Raw genomic sequence first — 20,476 nt, forward strand, 5'->3', positions numbered from 1 at the left:
GAACTTGTATAGCGCGTCAGGGTAGTGCAGTTGTGAAACCTCCTCACATACGGCTCATCCTCGTGCAGCAGATGCAACACCTCCGAGGTATCCACACGTACGGGGAAGAAGCATCGCACTCCGAACTGCTAGGTTCGCCAGAGCAACCGTGGGTGCAGGCGTGGGAACATGCGGCTGCAAGCAGGTGTGGAATTAGGGTTAGGTCCTCCATGTGTCCCCACCCCTTCTTTTATAGGCGCCCACTAATGGGCTTCCTAAATGAGGCCCATTAGTGCACCTAAGTCCAGTCTAATTTGGAACATATCCTCATTAGGCTTCTAGCCCCTTAAGTGTGTGACCCTATGGGCTCACGCACGAACAGACATGACTCGAGTACTCCTACTCGACCAATAGTTGACAATGGCCTCTAGCAAGACATGTCAACTCCTATGCGTGCGCAAAGATCATATCAGATGAGCCATCACAATCTCATATACATGCTATTCCCTTTGCCTCACGATATTTGGTCTAGCTCCAAGCTAACCTCTCTTTCTCGATGTCGTGATCCAGAATTCTTGGTTAACACTTAACCCAAGAACGGCCATGCATTTCTTGATCCGATCACTCGAGGGGCCTAGAGATATCTCTCTCAAGTAGAGAGGGGCAAATCCCATGTTGACTGACCATGTCTCACAGCATGCTTCTTGACAAACCCGAGAACCACCTTTATGACTACCCAGTTATGGAGTAGCATTTGATGGCTCCTAAGTAGGTCAGTTCACATCTTGAGTACATGTGACAATCTCAGGTCTAAGGACACAGCGTACACATTGTGTAATGAGAAATCACTATTTCTAGAGTTGGGCCGGTCCAGCCTCATTTCATACATGCGCCCACATTATTAGTTTGACATATCCATGTCTATGACTTCTGAAACACAGCCATCAACTAATACATGTGCTAGTGTAATATTCATGTGTGTCCATACATGAACTCCAACTAGGAACAACTTTAGAATAATCATACAAATAAAGAGTCTCACAAACAATTCACATAATTGTCAATCAATACAAGTTGCCTTTCATGGATATTCAATGAACACATAATACATCATGGATACAACAAAATATGATCATCTCTATGATTACCTCTAGGGCATATTTCTAACACATTCCCTTAATTTCTGTGGTCAAGTAGATACAAATCCACCGGCATCCAAGTTTTGCAGCTACATTGACCAGTTTAGAGCACATGCACTGAACTACATCTACTATCATGCCAACTTGCCTAGTAATTTTTTGAACACGCAAGAGAGCTGCATGTGATTGTATTAAAAGATAGAAAGCAGTTCGAATACAGTGCCAAATCCACGGTCTGAGTTAGTTTTTTGCTACGGCATGCCTGGTTTAAGGTTACTACCCCACTAACTTCCCTCGGCCCAACACGCCTACTAAAGAAAATAAAAAACCTAATACAAACTCTTTTGAAACACATAGTGGATTAAAAAGCATGCCTGAGGCATTTCATCTGGACAATGCTACCTGCTACCATTTGTACATTGGGCAGTTAGTTTGCAGAATGTGTAGAGAAGGATACCTAAGTACAGGAAAAGATCAAGCTTCGGAACCCCAATAAGAAGTGACATGGAGAATATATACATCGGTATTCATACTAGAAAGGAAAGCAAGAAAAAACTAAATTACAGCTCTCCGGGCTTGCAATGTGTATCTTCCACTGTCATTCTTAAGGAATTCATGGAATGCTTCTAAAAACCCATTGCAGACCATAGAATGCCAAATTTGTTTTTCACCATTAAGAACAGTCTTCAAAACTTTGGTAGCTTTGCTTTGCAGTTTCAAGGGAAGCTCAGACAGCTCATGGAAGAAATCCAAGAACATTACTTTGTCAAAGTTGCAGAAGGACAAATACAACTAGTAATTGTTGAATAACTCTTGTGCCTAGCTAGAGTCTTAGTCGTTCAATTTTCCCTTGGTTAGTTAGTGGACGCATGGCTGGTTGTTAAGCTGTGCGTATCGTGTGCTCTGACTCACGCTGCGTTTGCGAGGAAGCGAGTCTTGTGGCATGTCTCAGGTGCTTGGTATGGCAGGCGTCAATGACGGACGTGCCGCACTTGTCGGAGGTCAAGGCTCCGACTTAGTTGTAATCAGTTTTCATATATGTAAATCAAGAGTCCAAAAGGATTGAGCAGCACCAAAATGAGACCCCATCTCTGTGTTCCAAATTTGCGTGACTTTTGGGTGTGTGCGTGTGCTCGCCAACGACACGGTGCCGTCGATACTCCAGCGATCTCTAACAAGTGGTATTAGAGCCGGTTGCGGGCCGAGACTCGATCGTGGTGCGTTATCGCCGTTGGAATCGTGACCGCGTGATCGGGTGGGGGATGTCGACTACTCTGTCACAAACGCCGAAGGGAGATGTGAAGAACACCAGCAAGGAGGGCAGCCCAGGCGGGAGCGGAACCAAGGATGGCAGTGCCATCTTCTAGCGGGTTGTTCGTGAGGTGGGCGGCGGGACTAGCTACCCCATGCTCACCAAGACGAACTACGCCTCAAGGCGTGGGCGCTCTGGCGGGTGATCGACGATGGCGATGTCGACATGCAGGAGGATATGATGGCTCTCGACGCCCTCTGTAGCGCCGTCCCTCCAGAGCTCACATCCGTGATCGCCAACAAGGAGATGGTGAAGGAGGCGTGGGATGCCATCGCCACCATGCGCGTCGACGATGGGCACGTGAAGAAGAACGCCGCGCAATAGCTTCGCCACGAGTTTGAGCTGGCAGCATTCAGGGATAGCGAGTCCATGGAGGAGTTCGCGCTCCAACTAAATGGCATGGTTGATGGGAACTAAGGGGCCTGATCTTCCGTTAGGTGAAGGATAACTCTCGTTTTGGTGGAGCATGACACACCAATCTGGCTTCAAGTCAGTAGACTCGAACCCTGCAGTCTTAGCACCACGACTCCTTTGGTTATCAACTATATCACAATCTGGTTGACCTCACCATGAAGGCTAAACCCTGCCTACGAAATGAAGAACACAAGCAAGAACTTGAAAGAACGTAGCTCTCAATTGAAAGTGACAAATTGCAGATGAATGATTAAGCACATGAAGTTGGGGTTTCACAAACGGATGAATGGCGACTGTTTGAAGATAGAGTAATCTAAAGCAAAACTGCCTGGACGCAACCCTAATGGGTTCCAACACAGTACAAAGACCAAAGGCCAAAATATGGCTCGCAGCACCGAATCAGATTCTGGACGTCAAAATCCTTTGATGATTCCTGATCACTCCGGATGAATTTAGGCCTGAGACCAGAGCCATTGGAACCATCGTCTTCTTAAGTTTTCGTACATATAAAGAACGCCCAAATCCGAGCCTGTATGCAACCGTGAGACCAGTTTTCGCGTAGACTGCTCCTGGACTCCGAAACAGCCCAGAAGTCTACTTGGTTTGGGGCTCCACCTCGGCTTGGGCTCCATTGCTGGTCCACCACGCCTCCAAGCTCTTCCTTGAGTATTTTCTGGTCCTCCCCTTGGTTCCTAATCATAACATAATCATAAGGTAGCAATCTATTTTTAAAACCAAACAAAGAAGTGCTTAGGAACGAGCTCACCTCTAAATTCAATTGTCGTGCGTGAGCTCTTGTTATTGGACCTTGAATGCTCATTGGAGGATTGTCGTGTATATCTAAAGGAGTGATGTCCTCATCATCCTCACCTTCTTGAATTGGAGTCATCCTCCACTCAAGCTCATCATCTTCACCCAAGTAGGGCTTCAAATCTGCAACATTAAAGGTGGGACTAACCCCAAACTCCAGAGACAATGCAAGCTTATATGCATTATCATTGATCTTCTCAATAATTTTAAAAGTACCAGCAGCTCTAGGCATCAACTTAGACTTTCGTAAATCTGGAAATCTATCCTTTTCTTAGGTACAACCAAACTAAGTCACCCGGTTCAAATTTAAGTTCTTGTCTACCTTTACTATCAGCAACCCTATACTTTTCATTCATCTTTTCAATGTTGTGCTTAGTGGTCTCATGCATTTGCAAAATAAAATCAGCATGTTCTTTAGCATCATTATGAATTCTCTTCAAGATATCAATAGGAGCACGGGGATTGAAACCGTACACTACTGGAAGAGGACTCACCTTGTGGCAGAATGTGTTGCCCGATTGTATGCAAATTCTAAATGAGGCAAATATTCTTCCCACATCTTCAGATTTTTCTTCCAAATTGCACGCAACATGGTGCCCAAAGTGCGGTTGACCACCTCCGTTTGCCCATCTGTTTGTGGATGACATGTTGTTGAGAACAACAATTTTGTACCCAATTTATTCCATAGAATTCGCCAAAAGTGACTCAAAAATTTTGCATCGCGATCTGAAATAATAGTAGAAGGCATACCATGCAAGCGAACAATCTCTTTGAAAAAGAGGTCAGCAATATGAACAACATCATCATATTTATGACATGGTATAAAGTGCGCTATCTTAGAAAATCGATCCACCATAACAAAAATGCTATCCCTCCCCTTCTTAGTCCTAGGTAATCCTAACACAAAATCCATAGAAATATCTGTCCAAGGAATAAAAGGAACAGGAAGAGGCATATACAAACCATGTGGATTCAAGCGTGACTTAGCTTTTTGACATGTAGTGCAACAGTCACAAATCTCTCAACATCTTGCCTCATATTTGGCCAAAAGAAATGGATGGCCAATATATCCTCCATCTTTTTGGCACAAAAGTGCCCCATCAAACCTCCACCATGTGCTTCCTGCAATAATAAAAGGCAAACGGAACCAACTGGAATGCATAGGCGGTTAGCTCTAAACAAATATGCCTCATTCAGCACATATTTATTCCAAGCACGCCCCTCTTTGCAATTCAAAAGCACATCTTTGAAATCAGCATCAAATTCATATTGTCCCTTAATCGATTCAAGTCCAAAGATATGACAATCAAGTTGAGATAACATGTATACGGATGAGACAAAGCATCAGCAATAATATTATCTTTCCCTTTCTTGTGTTTAATAATGTAGGGAAAAGATTCAATAAACTCAACCCACTTAGCATGTCTACGGTTCAGTTTATTGTGCATGCGAAGGTACTTAAGAGATTCATGATCAGAATGAATAATGAATTCCTTAGGCCACAAATAGTGTTGCCATGTCTCTAGTGAACGAACAAGAGCATAAAACTCTTTATCATACGTGGAATGATTGAGAATAGGCCCATTCATTTTCTCGCTAAAATGAGCAATAGGTATACCTTCTTGCATCAATAAGCCACCAATGTCAACTCCACTAGCATCACCGAAGTAAGCCTTTCTTTCAAAGCATCAAAAGCTGCGTGTGGAGAAGGTGTTCGTCCAGCTCAGAGAAGAGGGAGAGCGCGACGCCAAGTCGTGGGTGCTGGATACCGAGGCCACGAACCACATGTCGGGGTCCCGAGCGGCATTCGCGGAGCTGGACATGGCCATCTGCGTCACGATGCGTTTCGGCGATGATTCCGTCATGAGGATTGAAGGCTGCACAACCGTCCTCTTCGAGTGCAAGAACGGCAAGCATAGAGCATTCACCGGCGTCTATTACATTCCCAATCTCACCACGAACATTGTGAGTGTTGGGCAGCTCAATGAGGTGGCTACAAGATTGACATTGACGACGGCGTGATGAGGATCTGGGAGCCCAGCAGGTGGCTCCTAGTGAAGGTGACGTGCACGGCGAACTGGCTGTACGTGCTCGACATCAACATTGCACAGCCAGTTTGCCTAGCGGCGTGCGGCAAGGAGGACGCCTGGTGCTAGCACGCATGGCTGGGCCACGTCAACATGGCGGCGCTGCGCAAGATGGCTCGGGAAGTGTTGGTGCACGGGCTGCCGGTAGTGGAGCAGGTGGACCAGCTGTGCGAGGTGTGCCTGGCAGGAAAGCAGAGGCGCTCCTCGTTCCCAGCGCAGGTGGAGTAGTGTGCGTAGCCCATCTCCCCTGCGATGCCTAACGGCAACAAGTACTTCCTGCTGCTCGTCAACGACGGAGCCGGTACATGTGGACGGCGGCGTTGCCGTCCAAAGACCGTGCGGTGGAGGCGATCAAGGCGATCCAGGCGAGAGCAGAAGGCGAGTCCGAGCTCAAGTTGGGAGTGCTCCGGACTGATCGGGGTGGTGAATTCACCTTGATCGAGTTTGCAGAGTACTGCGCGGCTGAGGGGGTTCGTCGTCAACTCACTGCCCCCTACAGCCCACAACAGAACAACATCATGGAGCAACGGAATGGCACGGTGGTGGCCACAGCTCACAGCATGCTCAAGGCGAAGGGGTTGCTGGGCTAGTTTTGGGGTGAGGCGGTGAACACTGCTGTGTACATCCTGAACCGGTGCCCGAGAAAGAGCGTCGAGGGAATGACCCCGTTTGAGGCGTGGTACGGGAAGAAGCCGGCAGTTCACCATCTGAGGACCTTTGGCTGCATCGTCTATGTGTGGAACACGACTCCGCACCTTCAAAAGCTCGATGACTGCGGGCGCAAGATGATCTTCGTTGGCTATGAGCACGGCTCCAAGGCATTTCAGGCTTACAACCCCGTCTCGTGACGCGTTCACGTGACAAGGGACGTGATGTTCGATGAGGAGGGCTAGTGGGACTGGTCCCAAGGTGCAGAGGAGGACGTGGCAACGATGAATAGCGATGACATCTTCACCGTCGAGTTCACATCGGAGCTTGGCCATGGCAATCAGGAGAACACGCCGGAGATGGAGCCGGGAATGCTGATGACGCCTCATGCCCCAACACCAACATGGCAGGGAGGATCAGGCACGACAACGGCAACACGGGCTGGTGTCCAGTTTGTCTCCCCACCACCAGACCTCAATGAGGAGGAGCTGGTTGCTGACCACGACGAGGACGCGTCGCTTCACTTCTGGGCGGTGGATGATGTCGTTGGGCCGGGATTGCCTCCGACCTATGTTGTGCGCGATCTTGGCCACGGGCGGCTGCTCATGGTGAGCGCAAAGGAGCTGGCGTCCCTGGCTCAAGCACAACAGGAGGCATGCTGGCATCGGGCGATGGAGGAAGAATTGCGGTCAATCGAGAAGAACCGCACTTGGACGCTCACTGAATTGCCTCGAGGCCAGCATGCCATAGGCCTCAAGTGGGTGTTCAAGGTGAAGAAGGACGAACACGGCGCGATCCTTAGGCACAAGGCGCAGCTCGTCATGAAGGGGTACACTCAACGTGAAGGCATTGACTACACCGAGGTGTTCGCTCTAGTGGCACGGCACATGAAGGATGGGAAGTCCACCACATGGACGTCAAGACGGCGTTCTTGAACGGCGACCTGCTGGAGGACGTGTTCGTGCAGGTACCGGGTTTTGCTCAGCCCGGACTGGAACACAAGGTATTCAAACTACACAAAGCTATGTATGGTTTACATCAAGCTCCTCGTGCCTGGAATCAAAAGCTGGATGAGAAAATGGGTGTTCTGGGATTCAAGAAGTGTCCATCTCAACATGCTGTCTACTGCCGTGGTGTGGGTTTTGAGAGGCATGTTGTGGGGGTCTATGTGGATGACTTAATTATCACAGGATCTAGCTGCAATAGCATCAAGAGGTTCAAGGCACAGATGGCAGAGATCTTCAAGATGAGTGATCTTGGGCTACTCACCTATTATCTGGGCATTGAGGTGAAGCAGAATGATGAGGGAATCACACCATCTCGAGGAAGCTATGTGCAGAAAATTCTTGAGAAAGCTGGCATGGAGGAATGTAATCCATGTGAGGTACCCATGCAGACAAAGCTGAAGCTCAGTAAGGAGAGTGATAGCCCTCGAGTGGATGCAACTGAATACAGGAGCTTGGTTGGGAGCTTGAGGTATCTGGTAAATACTTTATCTGATTTGGCTTTTTCAGTTGGGTATGTGAGCAGATTTATGGAGGAGCCCCATGAAGAGCATCTAGCAGCAGTGAAGCACATTCTGAGATACGTTGCTGGAACTAGTGATTGGGGGCTCAGGTATACAAGGAAGAAGGGAGATAAACCTGTACTCTTGGGTTCCAGTGATAGTGATCTGGCTGGTGATGATGTTGATAGCAGGAAGAGCACTTCTAGGGTCATCTTCTTTCTTGGGGACAGTCCAATCAGTTGGCAGTCGGCAAAGCAGAAGGTTGTAGCACTGTCAAGTTGTGAAGCTGAATATATAGCTGCTGCAACTGCTGCCTGTCAAGCTGTTTGGTTAGCATGGCTGCTAGCTGAGATCCTGAATTCAGTTGTGAGCAGAACTGTGCTGAGGGTGGACAACAAGTCCACAATCTCGCTTGTCAAGAACCCTGTGCATAATGACCGGAGCAAATACATTGACATAAGATTTCATTTAATCCGGGAATATGCACACAATGGGCAGATTGAGGTGAGTTTCATCAGAACAAGTGAGCAACTAGGTGATGTCCTGATAAAACCTCTTTGCAAGACCAAGTTTCAGAAACTCTGCACCAAGATCGGCCTTCATACCTGTAAGGAGTTCAGGGCACAAGATTTAGGAGGAGATTTGTTGAATAACTCTTGTGCCTAGCTAGAGTCTCGGTCGTTCAATTTTCCCTTGGTTAGTTAGTGGACGCATGGCTGGTTGTTAAGCTGTGCGTATCGTGTGCTCTGACTTGCGCTGCGTTTGTTAGGGAGCTGAGTCTTGCAGCATGTCTTAGGTGCTTGGGATGGCAGGCGTCAATGGCGGACGTGCCGCACTTGTCGGAGGTCAAGGCCCCGACTTAGTCGTCTTGTGGCATGTCTTAGGTGCTTGGGATGGCAGGCGTCAATGACGGACGTGCCGCACTTGTCGGAGGTCAAGGCCCCGACTTAGCTGTAATCAGTTTCCAAAAGGATTGAACAGCACCAAAACGAGACCCCGTCTCTGTGTTCCAGTTTTGCGTTAGTTTTGGGTGTGTGCGTGAGCTCGCCAGCGACGCGGTGCCGTCGATACTTCGGCGATCTCTAACAGTAATTGGCATTCGAATAATACTGATCAAAACTAGCCTTTGACTGATCTGCTTCCCTCATCGGGGATGATACATAACTACCTGATAACCCAAAAGCTGAGTTGCTATACTCAACCATGTAATCACTATTCTTTTCAGTAATTAGAGGTGCCGACACATTGTGCACACTTGATACACAGTAACAACTATGAAATCGCTCAGGCAAATAATTATGATCAAGCTCGTGATCTTTGCACCAATTATAAATAACAGCCTTCATGCAAGCATTTGGAGTTACCGTGAAGTTTTGTAATTTCATCTGTGTCCTAGGACAAGTACTATATCCCTCCTTGAACCATCTCTCTATATTTTCTCTTTCATATGTTTGTCCAGATGCTATTATAACAGGATCTCGCATCAGGTTCATAGACATTGGGCAGCATAACTCTGGAGGCGGTGTGCTGCTCCCACTAAATTATTCTGATCGTCGTATCTCACATTGCCAGACTCTACATTTGAAATGCATCTTTGAGGAGTACTGATACCATTAACTAAGTCCGAACTCATGATTTCAGCTGCAGCATTCACATTGTTATTCTTCTCACCAGTCTCTGGCTTAGTATTCTTCCCGTATCTCCTAACAAGATATAGGAGATACTTAAGAATTCCTTCCTTTTTAGGATCCGTGCCATTGATCTTGGTAAGTAATTTCTTGATTGCTCTTCTTTCAATTAAGATAGCTTTGGGTGATGTAATGTTCAACTTCGAAGCTGCTAACAGGAAGGTCTCAAGTTCCAGTTGATGGGTTACTTCAGATTGCCGAAGCATCTCCAGAATAGCATTTCCAGCATCCTCTTCTGTTGGATCAACAATGAATTTAAGATCTCGTAGATCATTATGAACGTCAGCCACCTGCAATATATAGTTGAATAAATGTAAACATGTAGTCTGAAAGCTGCAAAATGAATTTGTCAATTGTCATAGAAAAAATTCAATTATTATCAGGTAATGATTTTTATAGAACATTTATGTATACATGCAGTAGTAGGCTAGGAGCTTGACCTCTAACCTATTACATTAAGTTTTGCTGGTGTTCTAACAAATAGCCATTCACTGAGACACATCATATCTTTCGATTAAAGAATTTGCCTGACACTGTAAACCTTTTGACAGGGAATTGCAAAAGACTCGTTCATCCAGAACTGCTATTTCTGCCGATGATTCAGCTCATGTACTACCATTTGATATACCAAACTAACCTCATTAGCTAACAATGGTTCAACCATGTTCTGGATCAGGAACAAGCTCCGCCTCAGTGAGTTCCTTATCCTTTCGCACCGCATTGCAGTTGCTTCACTAGTAATAGCCTGAAATTACATATTCAAATATTAGAAGAGCGTTTTTACAATCCTTTTCAAAGGTACAAAAATTTGTACTAACAAATATGGCACCTCTTCGAGGATTCCAAAATTTGTACTAACAAATATGGCACATCTTCGAGGATTCCAAAATTTGTACTAACAAATATGGCACATCTTCGAGGGTTATAAAATAGCTTGTATCAGTAAGCAACACATAGCTGGTTTTTCTTTCTAATCAAAACAAAAGAATGGCATACCAAGTAAAGACTGCTACATTCAATGCTGTTCTGGATTATGAGTTTCCCTTTGTCAACTATGCTGTATAGGTTGCATAGTTCCTCTACACCTGCTTTGCATCCTGGTTGAGCAGCTTCTATTGATGGAAGAATAGAGGAAACCTTATCTAACATCAAAGACAGCTCATTGCACATTGTGCTGTGAACCTAACAGAATCCAAAGGTAATTAAATTATTAAAATAGTCACACAGTGTGGTAAGGTATGGAGAACAAAATCTGGAATTATATTCCGCGTAAGTAGCTGATGAAAATGAGTTATGACATCATGTTCTATTTTGCAATGGTTCTAAATTGGTCCAAAAGTTAATACAAATATTTAAGTTTTAAAACAGGGCTGGATACTGATAATATTGCAATAACAAAGACTTGAAATTTAGAATGGACTTAATGTTAAAAATGAAAGTTTCGAAGGAAGTGAACTTAGAATGGTAGCAAAAAGATCATAGCAACAATGTACTAAAGAATAACCAAATATTATTAGCAACATCTTCACGAAAAAATTTCAATTTTCAACTCACATCTGGTCCTGCACATCGACCAACTACTAACAATAAGCAGAACATATGGATGGCAAGATCTGATTACTCAAACCAAGCAGCACCATAGGCTTGGTTTTTGGTTTTTGCATGTCGGACCAGATCTTGAGATACAATCAGTCATTTTAATTTACAGAAAATTTCAGAAAAGAACCCATGGCCTCTTTCCTATATCCTTAGGAACAAAAAACTATACTCATATGGACTTCAACATTACATATACAGAACAAAACATGAAAATTGCATTAATCTTTATGTTATGTCAATCTAGTGATAGAAGTCCAATATCCATACCTTTGGGCGAGAGTTATGCCGAGATGCACCCATTGCTTCATCACTATTATTCTCCATGCATAAAAGGAATAGGCAACTAACAGATTTCCAAACTGTCAAAGAGCCAAAGATAAACAATATGGTATCAGTGGACAAATTAAAAGGGTAGAGCTAATTGAACTCCTTTAAATTTTAATAAGCGTCTATTTGCAATGAAATGCCAAAGAACCAAAACTTAAGTTTACGAACACCAGCAGTGGGCTAAACCGCTACCTTCCTCTCTTCAAACAAATTCCAACAGTCCACTAAACTTTGAGTCAAAAATCAAAGTTTCACAAAAGGGACATTGATTCTAAAGCTTTCACGAACTAATCCTATTTTTTAGTAGAGATACTAAAAGTGTCTTATGACCACCATATCCTAATATGATATTTTTGGATTTATGTTTTCTGTCAACCAAAAGCTATAGGTCTTCCGAAACCTATCTGAATACTCCATTTCCGTACCATGACTGAATCGGTGGCACCAAAATGGAAGGATTATTGGATACTTTGTAAGAAATCTTTCTGATTTCTGATAAAGCAGTCGGGTTCAAGAAAAATTTCTTACAAATCACTCACTCTATATTATCTGTGATTCTTGGGCGGAGATAACTGGAGAGTCAAGTTAACAACAACCAAAGGACAACAAGTCAGGGCGGAACCTCTGTTACCGTGTTCTAGATAACAGAAAATCAATCGTGAGCCTGTGCATAGTAGATGAACTAACGGAACAGGGGGACAAATAACTAAAAACCAAAAAGAAGAGTAAGAACGAAGAATACAGAGCTCGTGCCACTAAATCACACAGAAAAGAAGAAGAAAATCATCGAAACTATTCCCTTTGGGGGAAGGAAAAGGATCGGAATAGAAGCCCACCTCAGAAGACAGAAAAAACCTTTCAGATGACTCGTTAGCTGCTCCTTTTCCCCGGGATTTCAGAAGGAAACTGCAGGATGAAGGGTAGCATGCATGTGGGAAGGCAAGCTCGCTCGAAGAGACTACTCCCACTAAACCTTGGCCGCGTAGATCCAAATCAGCGAGAAGGGCCTCCACTTCGTTGGACAGGGTGGAATGTAATGCAGTACAGTTAAGACGCAGAGAAATGCAGTCGAAGCAGGAAAGACGTCTCTGCTAATCCCGAGTGCGCACCTGCAGATGCCGGGCAGCGCATGCTAATCGGATCACCTTATTAATTGCGGAAAGTTCCTCTGGACGTCGACCTTTCGTCCCCACCACTCGAGGGGGAAAAAAGCCCCCGCCGCGCCGGCGCCGATCACACTCCCTGGGACTCGTGTCGTCCCCGTCTCCGTGCTAGCGGCCGGCCGTAGGGCCCACGTGTGGGTGGGCGGCCGGCCGTAGGGCAGCTCTCACCCCCGCTCGTGAGTCGCGCGCTCTCCGCGTGGGTCTTACCATGCAGCACAACTTTCTTTTCACTTATTTCCCTTGTTTCGTTAAAAGGAAGACCAAGGATAAAATCATTTTCAATGCAAATTGCATTCTTATTAAATGACATACAACATATATAGAAACGGTGACATGATGTGAAATTTAATTATGAGGGAAGAGAAGATTTGGATTTTATATGGATAAAAACTCGTTGTATATAGTTACCAGTATCGTGTTTAACCTTCAAGCCTATCGAGAAATATCCCTAAGGTGATAGATTGTAGGTAGGGTGTCGCCGAGATCAAAAACTCGAAGATGTAAGGAACATAAGATTTAGGGGCCGCCCGCCGAGAGCGTAATACTCTACGTTTTGTGTGGTGGTTTGTATTGCGTTAGGTGTTGATGTCTTAGAGGGTGTCCCTGTCCGCCCTTATATAGTCTGTGGGATAGAGTTACAGGAAGATCCTAGCCCGATACTAGCTTAGGAGTCCTACCCGAATACTACTCGGGTAGTTTCTTTCTGTTCCGACTAGTTCTACTTCTGTACGAGTAGTTACAATTGATGTAGGGTGTGAACCATATTCCATCTCTTATCCTAGAATATGTACGCCATGTGCGCAGTCCCGTGACCCCAGGTTTGACAAGCTCCCGAGCTTTTTGTAGTCGAGTACTGCAGGCTACTGCAGGCTTCTGAGTACTTCTGAAGGCGTCTTCAAGTTTTCCCTAACTCCGTCTTGAAGGTATCTTCCGAGTACTTTCTTGACTGCATCGAAGCTGTGAGGTGCTCATGCCCCGAGTAGTTGTCAAGTCTTCTTTTACATGGGGTGCAACGAAATACGCACTCCATATGAAGTAGCCCCTAAACCTTAGGTTGAATCGAAGAATTAGGCTGAGAATCAAATTAGTCTTGAATTTTCTGCTCTTATCTTCCAAAAATTTGAAAAATAAAGCATCGGTGACACGTGTCCAGCAGCCCCAGAACCTTGAGTCCAAATCCCAAGGTTTGGAAAAAGATCCAAAGAATCGTGGCATGGGTTGTATAAAATACTAAGAATATGAATTGATGGTTAAAATGGATAAATTAGTTCAGAAATTCGAAAACCCCTTTGTTTCGGAACGGTATTCTAAAAAAAAATTAAGCAAATAACTTCCCAAAGAATTCCTGAAATTACCGCTCAAAATAAATATTATCCCTGATTTAATGGCTAGAAAGACCTTTAGGTTAAAAATGTGAAAAACCCCTTATTTGGAATAAAATTCCTGAAATAATGGTTAAACAATTATCTTGCGGTGATAAATCCTCAAAAGCCCCTTAAATTGGGTTCTTTTGCGAGTCTTCCGAGTAGTTTTGCGGCGTCCAGCCCCCGAACGTATGAGCTAGGCAAGCTGTAGCAACCATGTAGTTTTTAGCGCCCAGCCCCTGAGCCAAGGAGCTGGACGAGTTGCCGAATGCACGCTGAGTGGTATATTGATGAGGACATCGCCACCAACGATACATCCACATCTATACCAGTATCTATTTCGACAACACCTCTTGGTCCTATTACTCATGCTCGTGCACGTTAGCTTACCCATCAAGTAAGTTCACTCTTAAGCTCAGTTTCATCATATTTAGACAATAGAGACACATGCACTCTTGTTTTACTCAGGAACAATGGATTGGATCAAAAGGGAAGAGGCATCGCGCAAGCTGGATTCGGACTGCATGACAAGCACGACTTATGATGGCCGCCATGACTTCATCCGGACTCCGTTTTAGTCGTTCAAGTACTTCCTGGAAAGCTTATCAAATCTACTTTCCAACGGATCCGGAATAACTTCCATATCCATTTGAAGTCAACCGCAATCCTCGATTTACTACAGAGTCCTTTTCAGCCACGGTGCTGCGTCACCCTAATTTTGGCCCAACGGGCCGTGTATCAAGTTGAGTCCAAGTCGGATGCGTCCTAGGGTTGGAACATGACCCCAGCACCCTTGTGGTCGTTCTCCCACTTCTTTATAACCTTTAGCCGCTGTCAAGAACACGGGGGTTTTTGTTAGATGCAAGTTTAGCGTTTGCTACTTCCTTGTAGACGCGCGTGCTGATCCAGCCGTCCGTCCACTTGTTTTCGGAACCCCACCATAATTGAGATTCGGTTTGAGACCTTCAATTACATCTCGTAATTTTAGTACTTGTTCTACTTGTTCTTACTAGTTCTTCGATTGCTTGCAGGACGAATGCCCTAGTGACTGGGTGTCGTGCTCCACAAGATCGTGGCAACCATAGGAGGTGGTGTATTGGTTGCTAAGGCGCAGCATCCTTGGAAGGTTGTATTTGGGCTGTGAACGTCGTCTCCTCCATCAATCGAGTTATCCCGCGGCTCTCATCGAAAGATCAGGAACAAACCCTAGCGGGTTTGCATCAGTTGGTAATCAGAGCAAGGTTGTTCGGTGAGAGACTTCCAATCCTTCGCAATTTTTATTTTCCTACAGTCCAGAAAAAGCCAAAAATAGTAGAATTTTTTCCCTCACCGCAATCCTATAGACCCTTTTGAGCCTTTACTAGTACTGCTTAGTTAGGGCTTGTTGAGTTTTCGGTTGCATCGGTTGTGTTGAGTTGCTGGTCTTAGTTGTAGTCCTTTGGAGTTTCGAGTTCTTCTCACATTTGGTCACGTACGCTACACTACATATCAAAAAGCTAAGTCATGTTTAAATCCGCATGGTTTGTATATGTCTTTAACAGTTTCTAGTGCTCCTTGGGAGGATATTTCTATGGATTTTGTGTTGGGATTGCCTAGAACTAGGAAGGGACGTGATAGCATTTTTGTGGTTGTGGATAGATTTTCCAAGATGGCACACTTTATTCCATGTCATAAAACTGATGATGCTATACATGTTGCTGATTTGTTCTTTCAAGAAATTGTTCATTTGCATGGTTGCCAGACACAATTGTTTCTGATCGTGATGCAAATTTCTTAGCCACTTTTGGAGAACTTTGTGGGCACAATTGGGAACTAAGATTCTATTTTCTACCACTTGTCATCCCCAAACTGATGGTCAAACTAAAGTTGTTAATTGAACCTTGTCTACCATATTTTAAAGAAGAATATTAAGTTGTGAGAAGAATGTTTGCCTCATGTTGAGTTTGCTTATAATCGTTCCATGCATTCTACTAAAAAGATGTGCCCTTTTGAGATTGTTTATGGCTTGATACCTCATGCTCCTATTGATTTAATACCTTTGCCCACTTCTGAAAAATTAAACTTTGATGCTAAGCAACGTGCTGAACTGATGTTAAAACTGCATGAAACAACTAAAGAAAACATAGAGCGCATGAATTCTAAGTATAAGCTTGCTGGTGATAAAGGTAGAAAGCAATTGATTTTTGAACCTGGTGAATTGGTTTGATTGCATTTGCGAAAAGATAGGTTTCTTGCTTTGAGAAAGTCTAAATTGATGCCTTGGGCTGATGGTCCGTTTAAAGTGCTAGAGCGAATTAATGATAATGCATATAAACTAGACCTGCCTATAGATTTTGGGGTTAGTCCCACATTTAACATTGCAGATTTGAAGCTATATTTGGGAGAGGATGATGAGCTTGAGTTGAGGATGACTCAAATGCAAGAACGGGAGGATGATGAGGACATCGCCACCAACCATACATCCACTACACCAGTATCTACTTCGACAACACCTCTTGGTCCTATTACTCGTGCTCGTGCTCGTCGGCTTACCCATCAAGTAAGTTCACTCTTAAGCTCAGGTTCATTATATTTAGACAATGGAGACACGTGCACTCTTGTTTTACTCAGGAACAATGGATTGGATCAAAAGGGAAGAGGCATCGCGCAGGCTGGATTCGGACTGCAGGACAAGCATGACTTATGACGGTCGCCATGACTTCATCCGGACTCCGTTTTGGTCGTTCAAGTACTTCCTAGAAAGCTTATCAAATCTACTTTCCAACGGATCCAGAATCACTTCCATATCTATTCGGAGTCAACCGCAATCCTTGATTTACTAGAGTCCTTTTCAGCCACGGTGCTACGTCACCCTAATTTTGGCCCAACGGGCCGTGTATCAAGTTGAGTCCAAGTCGGATGCGTCCTAGGGTTGGAACATGACCCCAGCACCCTTGTGGTCATTCTCCCACTTTTTTATAACCTTTAGCTGCTGTCAAGAACACAGGGGTTTTTATTAGATGCAAGTTTAGCTTTTGCTACTCCCTTGTAGACGCGCGTGCTGATCCAGCCGCCCGTCCACTTGTTTTCGGAACCCCACCATAATTAAGATTCGGTTTGAGACCTTCAATTACATCTCGTAATTTCAGTACTTTGTTCTACTTGTTCTTACTGGTTCTTCGATTGCTTGCAGGACGAGTGCCCTAGTAGTCGGGTGTCGCGCTCCACAAGATCGCGGCAACCATAGGAGGTGGTGTATCGGTTGCTAAGGCGCAGCATCCTTGGAAGGCTGTAGTCGGGCCTTGAATGTCGTCTCCTCCATCAATCGAGTTATCCCACGCCTCTCATCGAAAGATTAGGAACAAACCCTAGCGGGTTCGCATCATATGTGTCGACGAAGTGATGGCCAAGGCAGTTCTTAGGAGCATACCTCACCCGGCGGTTTGGTCCAAGTCTAATTCCTTAGCTTGATTCATGGGCGATTATTAATGAAGCCGTAGTAGTTGTTGATGAAGCCAACTAGTCGGAGTCGATTGATGAAGCCACATGTTGACTGCACAGCCTTCTTGAGCAGATGCCATTAAGCATTGGATGGGACTCAAATTGCATGGACTCCTGGTATACAGGAGCTGCGTTTCGTAACCCAAATAGGAGTCGAGTACGCTCCTCCCTCAGATCGGATTCCATCTGACCCAAGAAGTCCTGGTGCAGCACGAGTCGAAGTCCTGTGAGAGCAAACTCCTCCTCGATCTCCTTGGCTAGGTCAGAGAGTATGGGAGCCTTGGCTAGGTCAGAGAGTATGGGAGCGAGACCCCTCCAGTAACATAGAATACTAGTCGGGAACTAGTAAACTGAGCATTACTCGAAGTATGGGAGCGAGACCCCTTCAGTAACATAGAGTACTAGTCAGGACTAGTAAATGGAGCGTTACTGGAAGTACAGGAGCGAGGCCCCTTTAGTAACATAGAGTACTAGGTCAGAAACTAGTAAACTGAGCGTTATTGGATGTATGGGAGCGAGGCCCCTTCAATATCATAGAGTACTAGTCGGGAACTAGTAAACGGAGCATTACTGGAAGTATGGGAGCGAGGCCCCTTCAGAAACAAAGAGTACTACTCCGGAACAAGTAAACTGAGCATTACTGGAAGTACGGGAGCAAGGCCCCTTCAGTAACATAGAGTACTAGTCGGGAACTAGTAAACTGAGTGTTACTGGAAGTATGGGAGCGAGGCCCCTTTAGTAACATAGAGTACTAGTCGGAAACTAGTAAATGGAGCATTATTGGAAGTATGGAGTGAAGCCCCTTCAGCAACAAAGAGTACTAGTCGGAAACTAGTAAATGGAGTGTTAGTGAAATATTTGATAGATAATCACATAGATGCTTTATTTGGCTAATTAACAGGTTCCACTAGTCATTGCCAAACGAGGCGACCACTTTTGGCAGTCCAATGGCTCGGCTGTGATAGGGTTCACTGCACTTAGCCTTGAAGAAATTGAATCATTTTCTTCTTTCCCGAGCCCATCCCTGCTGGCCCTATCCTTAGCCCCCGAGCATTGGTAAAAAAAGGTTCGTAACATGAGGAATAGGTGAAAGGAGATCGACTGGAAAAAAGGTTGCACTAATTAGGCTGGACATTCATTGGGCACGTCTGAGAGTAATATAGCAAGGAAGTTATGATTAACCCGAATAATAAACATAAACGGCAATCCTGACTAAGTGGTAAAAAGAGGTGCTTTTAGGTTTCCGAACCTCTTATTTCCAGATATAGTCCCAAAACAATGGTTGAACAAACAAAACACCTAAAAGACCCTAAGAAAACCTCCTTGAATTGGGTACTTAATTTATGAATAAATCGTTATTCGGGTAGTCCCGTTGTCTTTCTTCGTAGTCTTTGTTGAGTGGCGGAGCTTCAGGGTCCTCTGAAGGGTTTGACATTCGAAGGTGGAAGGCTTGCTCTTCGGGTGCCATGAGCATCATTTGTGGAGAGCCTCCTCGGATCGTTCCTTCATGGTGGGGGTTTTCTTTCTTCGGGTTGGTTGTTCCCTGACTTTTGGCTTGCGTTTTTGAGTTGTACCCGGATAGTCGAGGGGGGTATGATAGTTGGTGGGGCTATAGGCCTCCACCTCGTCGTGCTCCTGCTGCCTGGCGATGATGACGTTGCTGGCGTCCCGACGAACATTGATGATAGTGCGGAGGTCGCTTGTGGAGCAGTCATAGAGGTTGCCAGGTTGATGTTGGTGTTGTTCTGGTACGTGCTACTTGCGCGCGGCACGCTTGGCGTTCCTGAGCTTATACCGCTCTTTTTGGACACTGTCTTCATCTTCGATCTTCATGGTTCCCACAGTGTTGAGAGCATGTATAGGTAGATCATGATGGGCGAATGCCCTTGCTACGTCTGGGTCTGGACCGGGTGTGTCGAAGATGTAGTCATCATCGTTGATGTAGTAGTCGTCCAATAGAACATACTCTGATCCTTCACTGTCTTTGTCGATGTTAATCATGAATACCTCACGATCTGGTGTGAAGCTTTTGGTACTCGCAGCCCAACCTTCTTTGTCGTTGGAAGAAGCGAGAGGTCTGCCTTCTTGGAATGGGGGGTTCACCAGAGTTGATAATGGATCGTGGTGGGCTTGATTCGAGGAATTTAGAGGGCTTTCCGCCCTTTCAATGCTCGAGCCCACCCGACTGAGTTGATCCTCTTGCCAGACTCTGGCAGCTGCCTATTATAGGTGTTGTGTGAGTAGCCGAATCTGAATGGTTGTTGTAAACGGTAGCCCACCGACATCTAGTGGCTTCTTCTTCTCCGAGTTGCAGTAGGTGATTGAAGTCCTCTTCCAGTGCGGAAAGGGTCTCTGGTAGGACCGCCTCAGACCGAATTGGACTTGGTCCGGGGATTTTGAGTTTGTCGATGAAGTCATCGAAATTGCGATCGAATGCCTTCGGCTCCCTAGGGTTGATGCGTTGAATGGTGGTTTTTACAAGATTGATGCACTCTACGATACCTTGGTCGACTCGTTCGATGCCAAAGAAGATGTCGCCAGTAGTGATAGAAGGATGGTGAGGAGTCTCAGAGCAGTTCCATGTCGAGGATGCTCGGGTCAGGCTAATGGAGAGCGGCTTCTGCGAGCTTGATGTATTCAGCTGTGCCGTCGTCCACCTGATCTATCCCGACAATTAGATTGTCAGGACTAGTCAATGGATAAGGATTTGCCTAGATATGACTTGCATAGCTTCCAATTAGATCGGAAAGTTTGATCCCGTCGAGATCATCAGTAAGACTGTCGATGTCGTGGCTGGATGTTGGAGCAGATGCCTCCTGCTTCTTGGGGTTGGCCAGGTGGTTATTGAAACCACCTGAGTCGTTGGCGATGCAGACCTAGAAGCCGATGGTGAACGTGGTGCCCTCGTTGGGCATGATGCTGGTGAAGTTGAAAGATGCCATCAAGTTCTCCAGTGGAT

The 20,476-nt window shown here is 45.3% G+C and overlaps 2 protein-coding genes across 2 annotated transcripts; one reads left to right on the top strand and one right to left on the bottom strand.

The window, feature by feature from the left end:
- The first annotated feature begins 7,467 nt into the window (after positions 1 to 7,467).
- On the top strand, positions 7,468 to 8,562 carry LOC112890410 (uncharacterized mitochondrial protein AtMg00810-like). Its single transcript, XM_025957305.1, has one exon. The coding sequence runs from the start codon at positions 7,468 to 7,470 to the stop codon at positions 8,560 to 8,562; it is 1,095 nt and encodes a 364-aa protein (XP_025813090.1).
- Positions 8,563 to 9,237: 675 nt separating this feature from the next.
- LOC112888541 (U-box domain-containing protein 6-like) lies at positions 9,238 to 12,631 on the bottom strand. The gene is made up of 5 exons (XM_025954768.1): positions 12,347 to 12,631; positions 11,451 to 11,542; positions 10,581 to 10,766; positions 10,222 to 10,329; positions 9,238 to 9,874 (listed from the first exon to the last, which is right to left on the bottom strand). The coding sequence occupies exons 2-5, from the start codon at positions 11,505 to 11,507 to the stop codon at positions 9,386 to 9,388; spliced, it is 840 nt and encodes a 279-aa protein (XP_025810553.1). The 5' UTR covers positions 11,508 to 11,542; positions 12,347 to 12,631; the 3' UTR covers positions 9,238 to 9,385.
- Between the last annotated feature and the right edge of the window lie 7,845 nt (positions 12,632 to 20,476).

Source organism: Panicum hallii, chromosome 4 (genome assembly GCF_002211085.1).
Source record: "Panicum hallii strain FIL2 chromosome 4, PHallii_v3.1, whole genome shotgun sequence".
Lineage (NCBI taxonomy): Eukaryota > Viridiplantae > Streptophyta > Magnoliopsida > Poales > Poaceae > Panicum > Panicum hallii.

Coding starts and splice junctions, on each gene's coding strand:
- LOC112890410 (XM_025957305.1), top strand. CDS start 7,468: ATGGGTGTTCTGGGATTCAAGAAGTGTCCATCTCAACATGCTGTCTAC.
- LOC112888541 (XM_025954768.1), bottom strand. CDS start 11,507: ATGGAGAATAATAGTGATGAAGCAATGGGTGCATCTCGGCATAACTCT. Junction 10,767..11,450: donor GGCATAACTCTCGCCCAAAG/GTATGGATATTG, acceptor GGATTCTGTTAG/GTTCACAGCACAATGTGCAA. Junction 10,330..10,580: donor AATGTAGCAGTCTTTACTTG/GTATGCCATTCT, acceptor ATGTAATTTCAG/GCTATTACTAGTGAAGCAAC.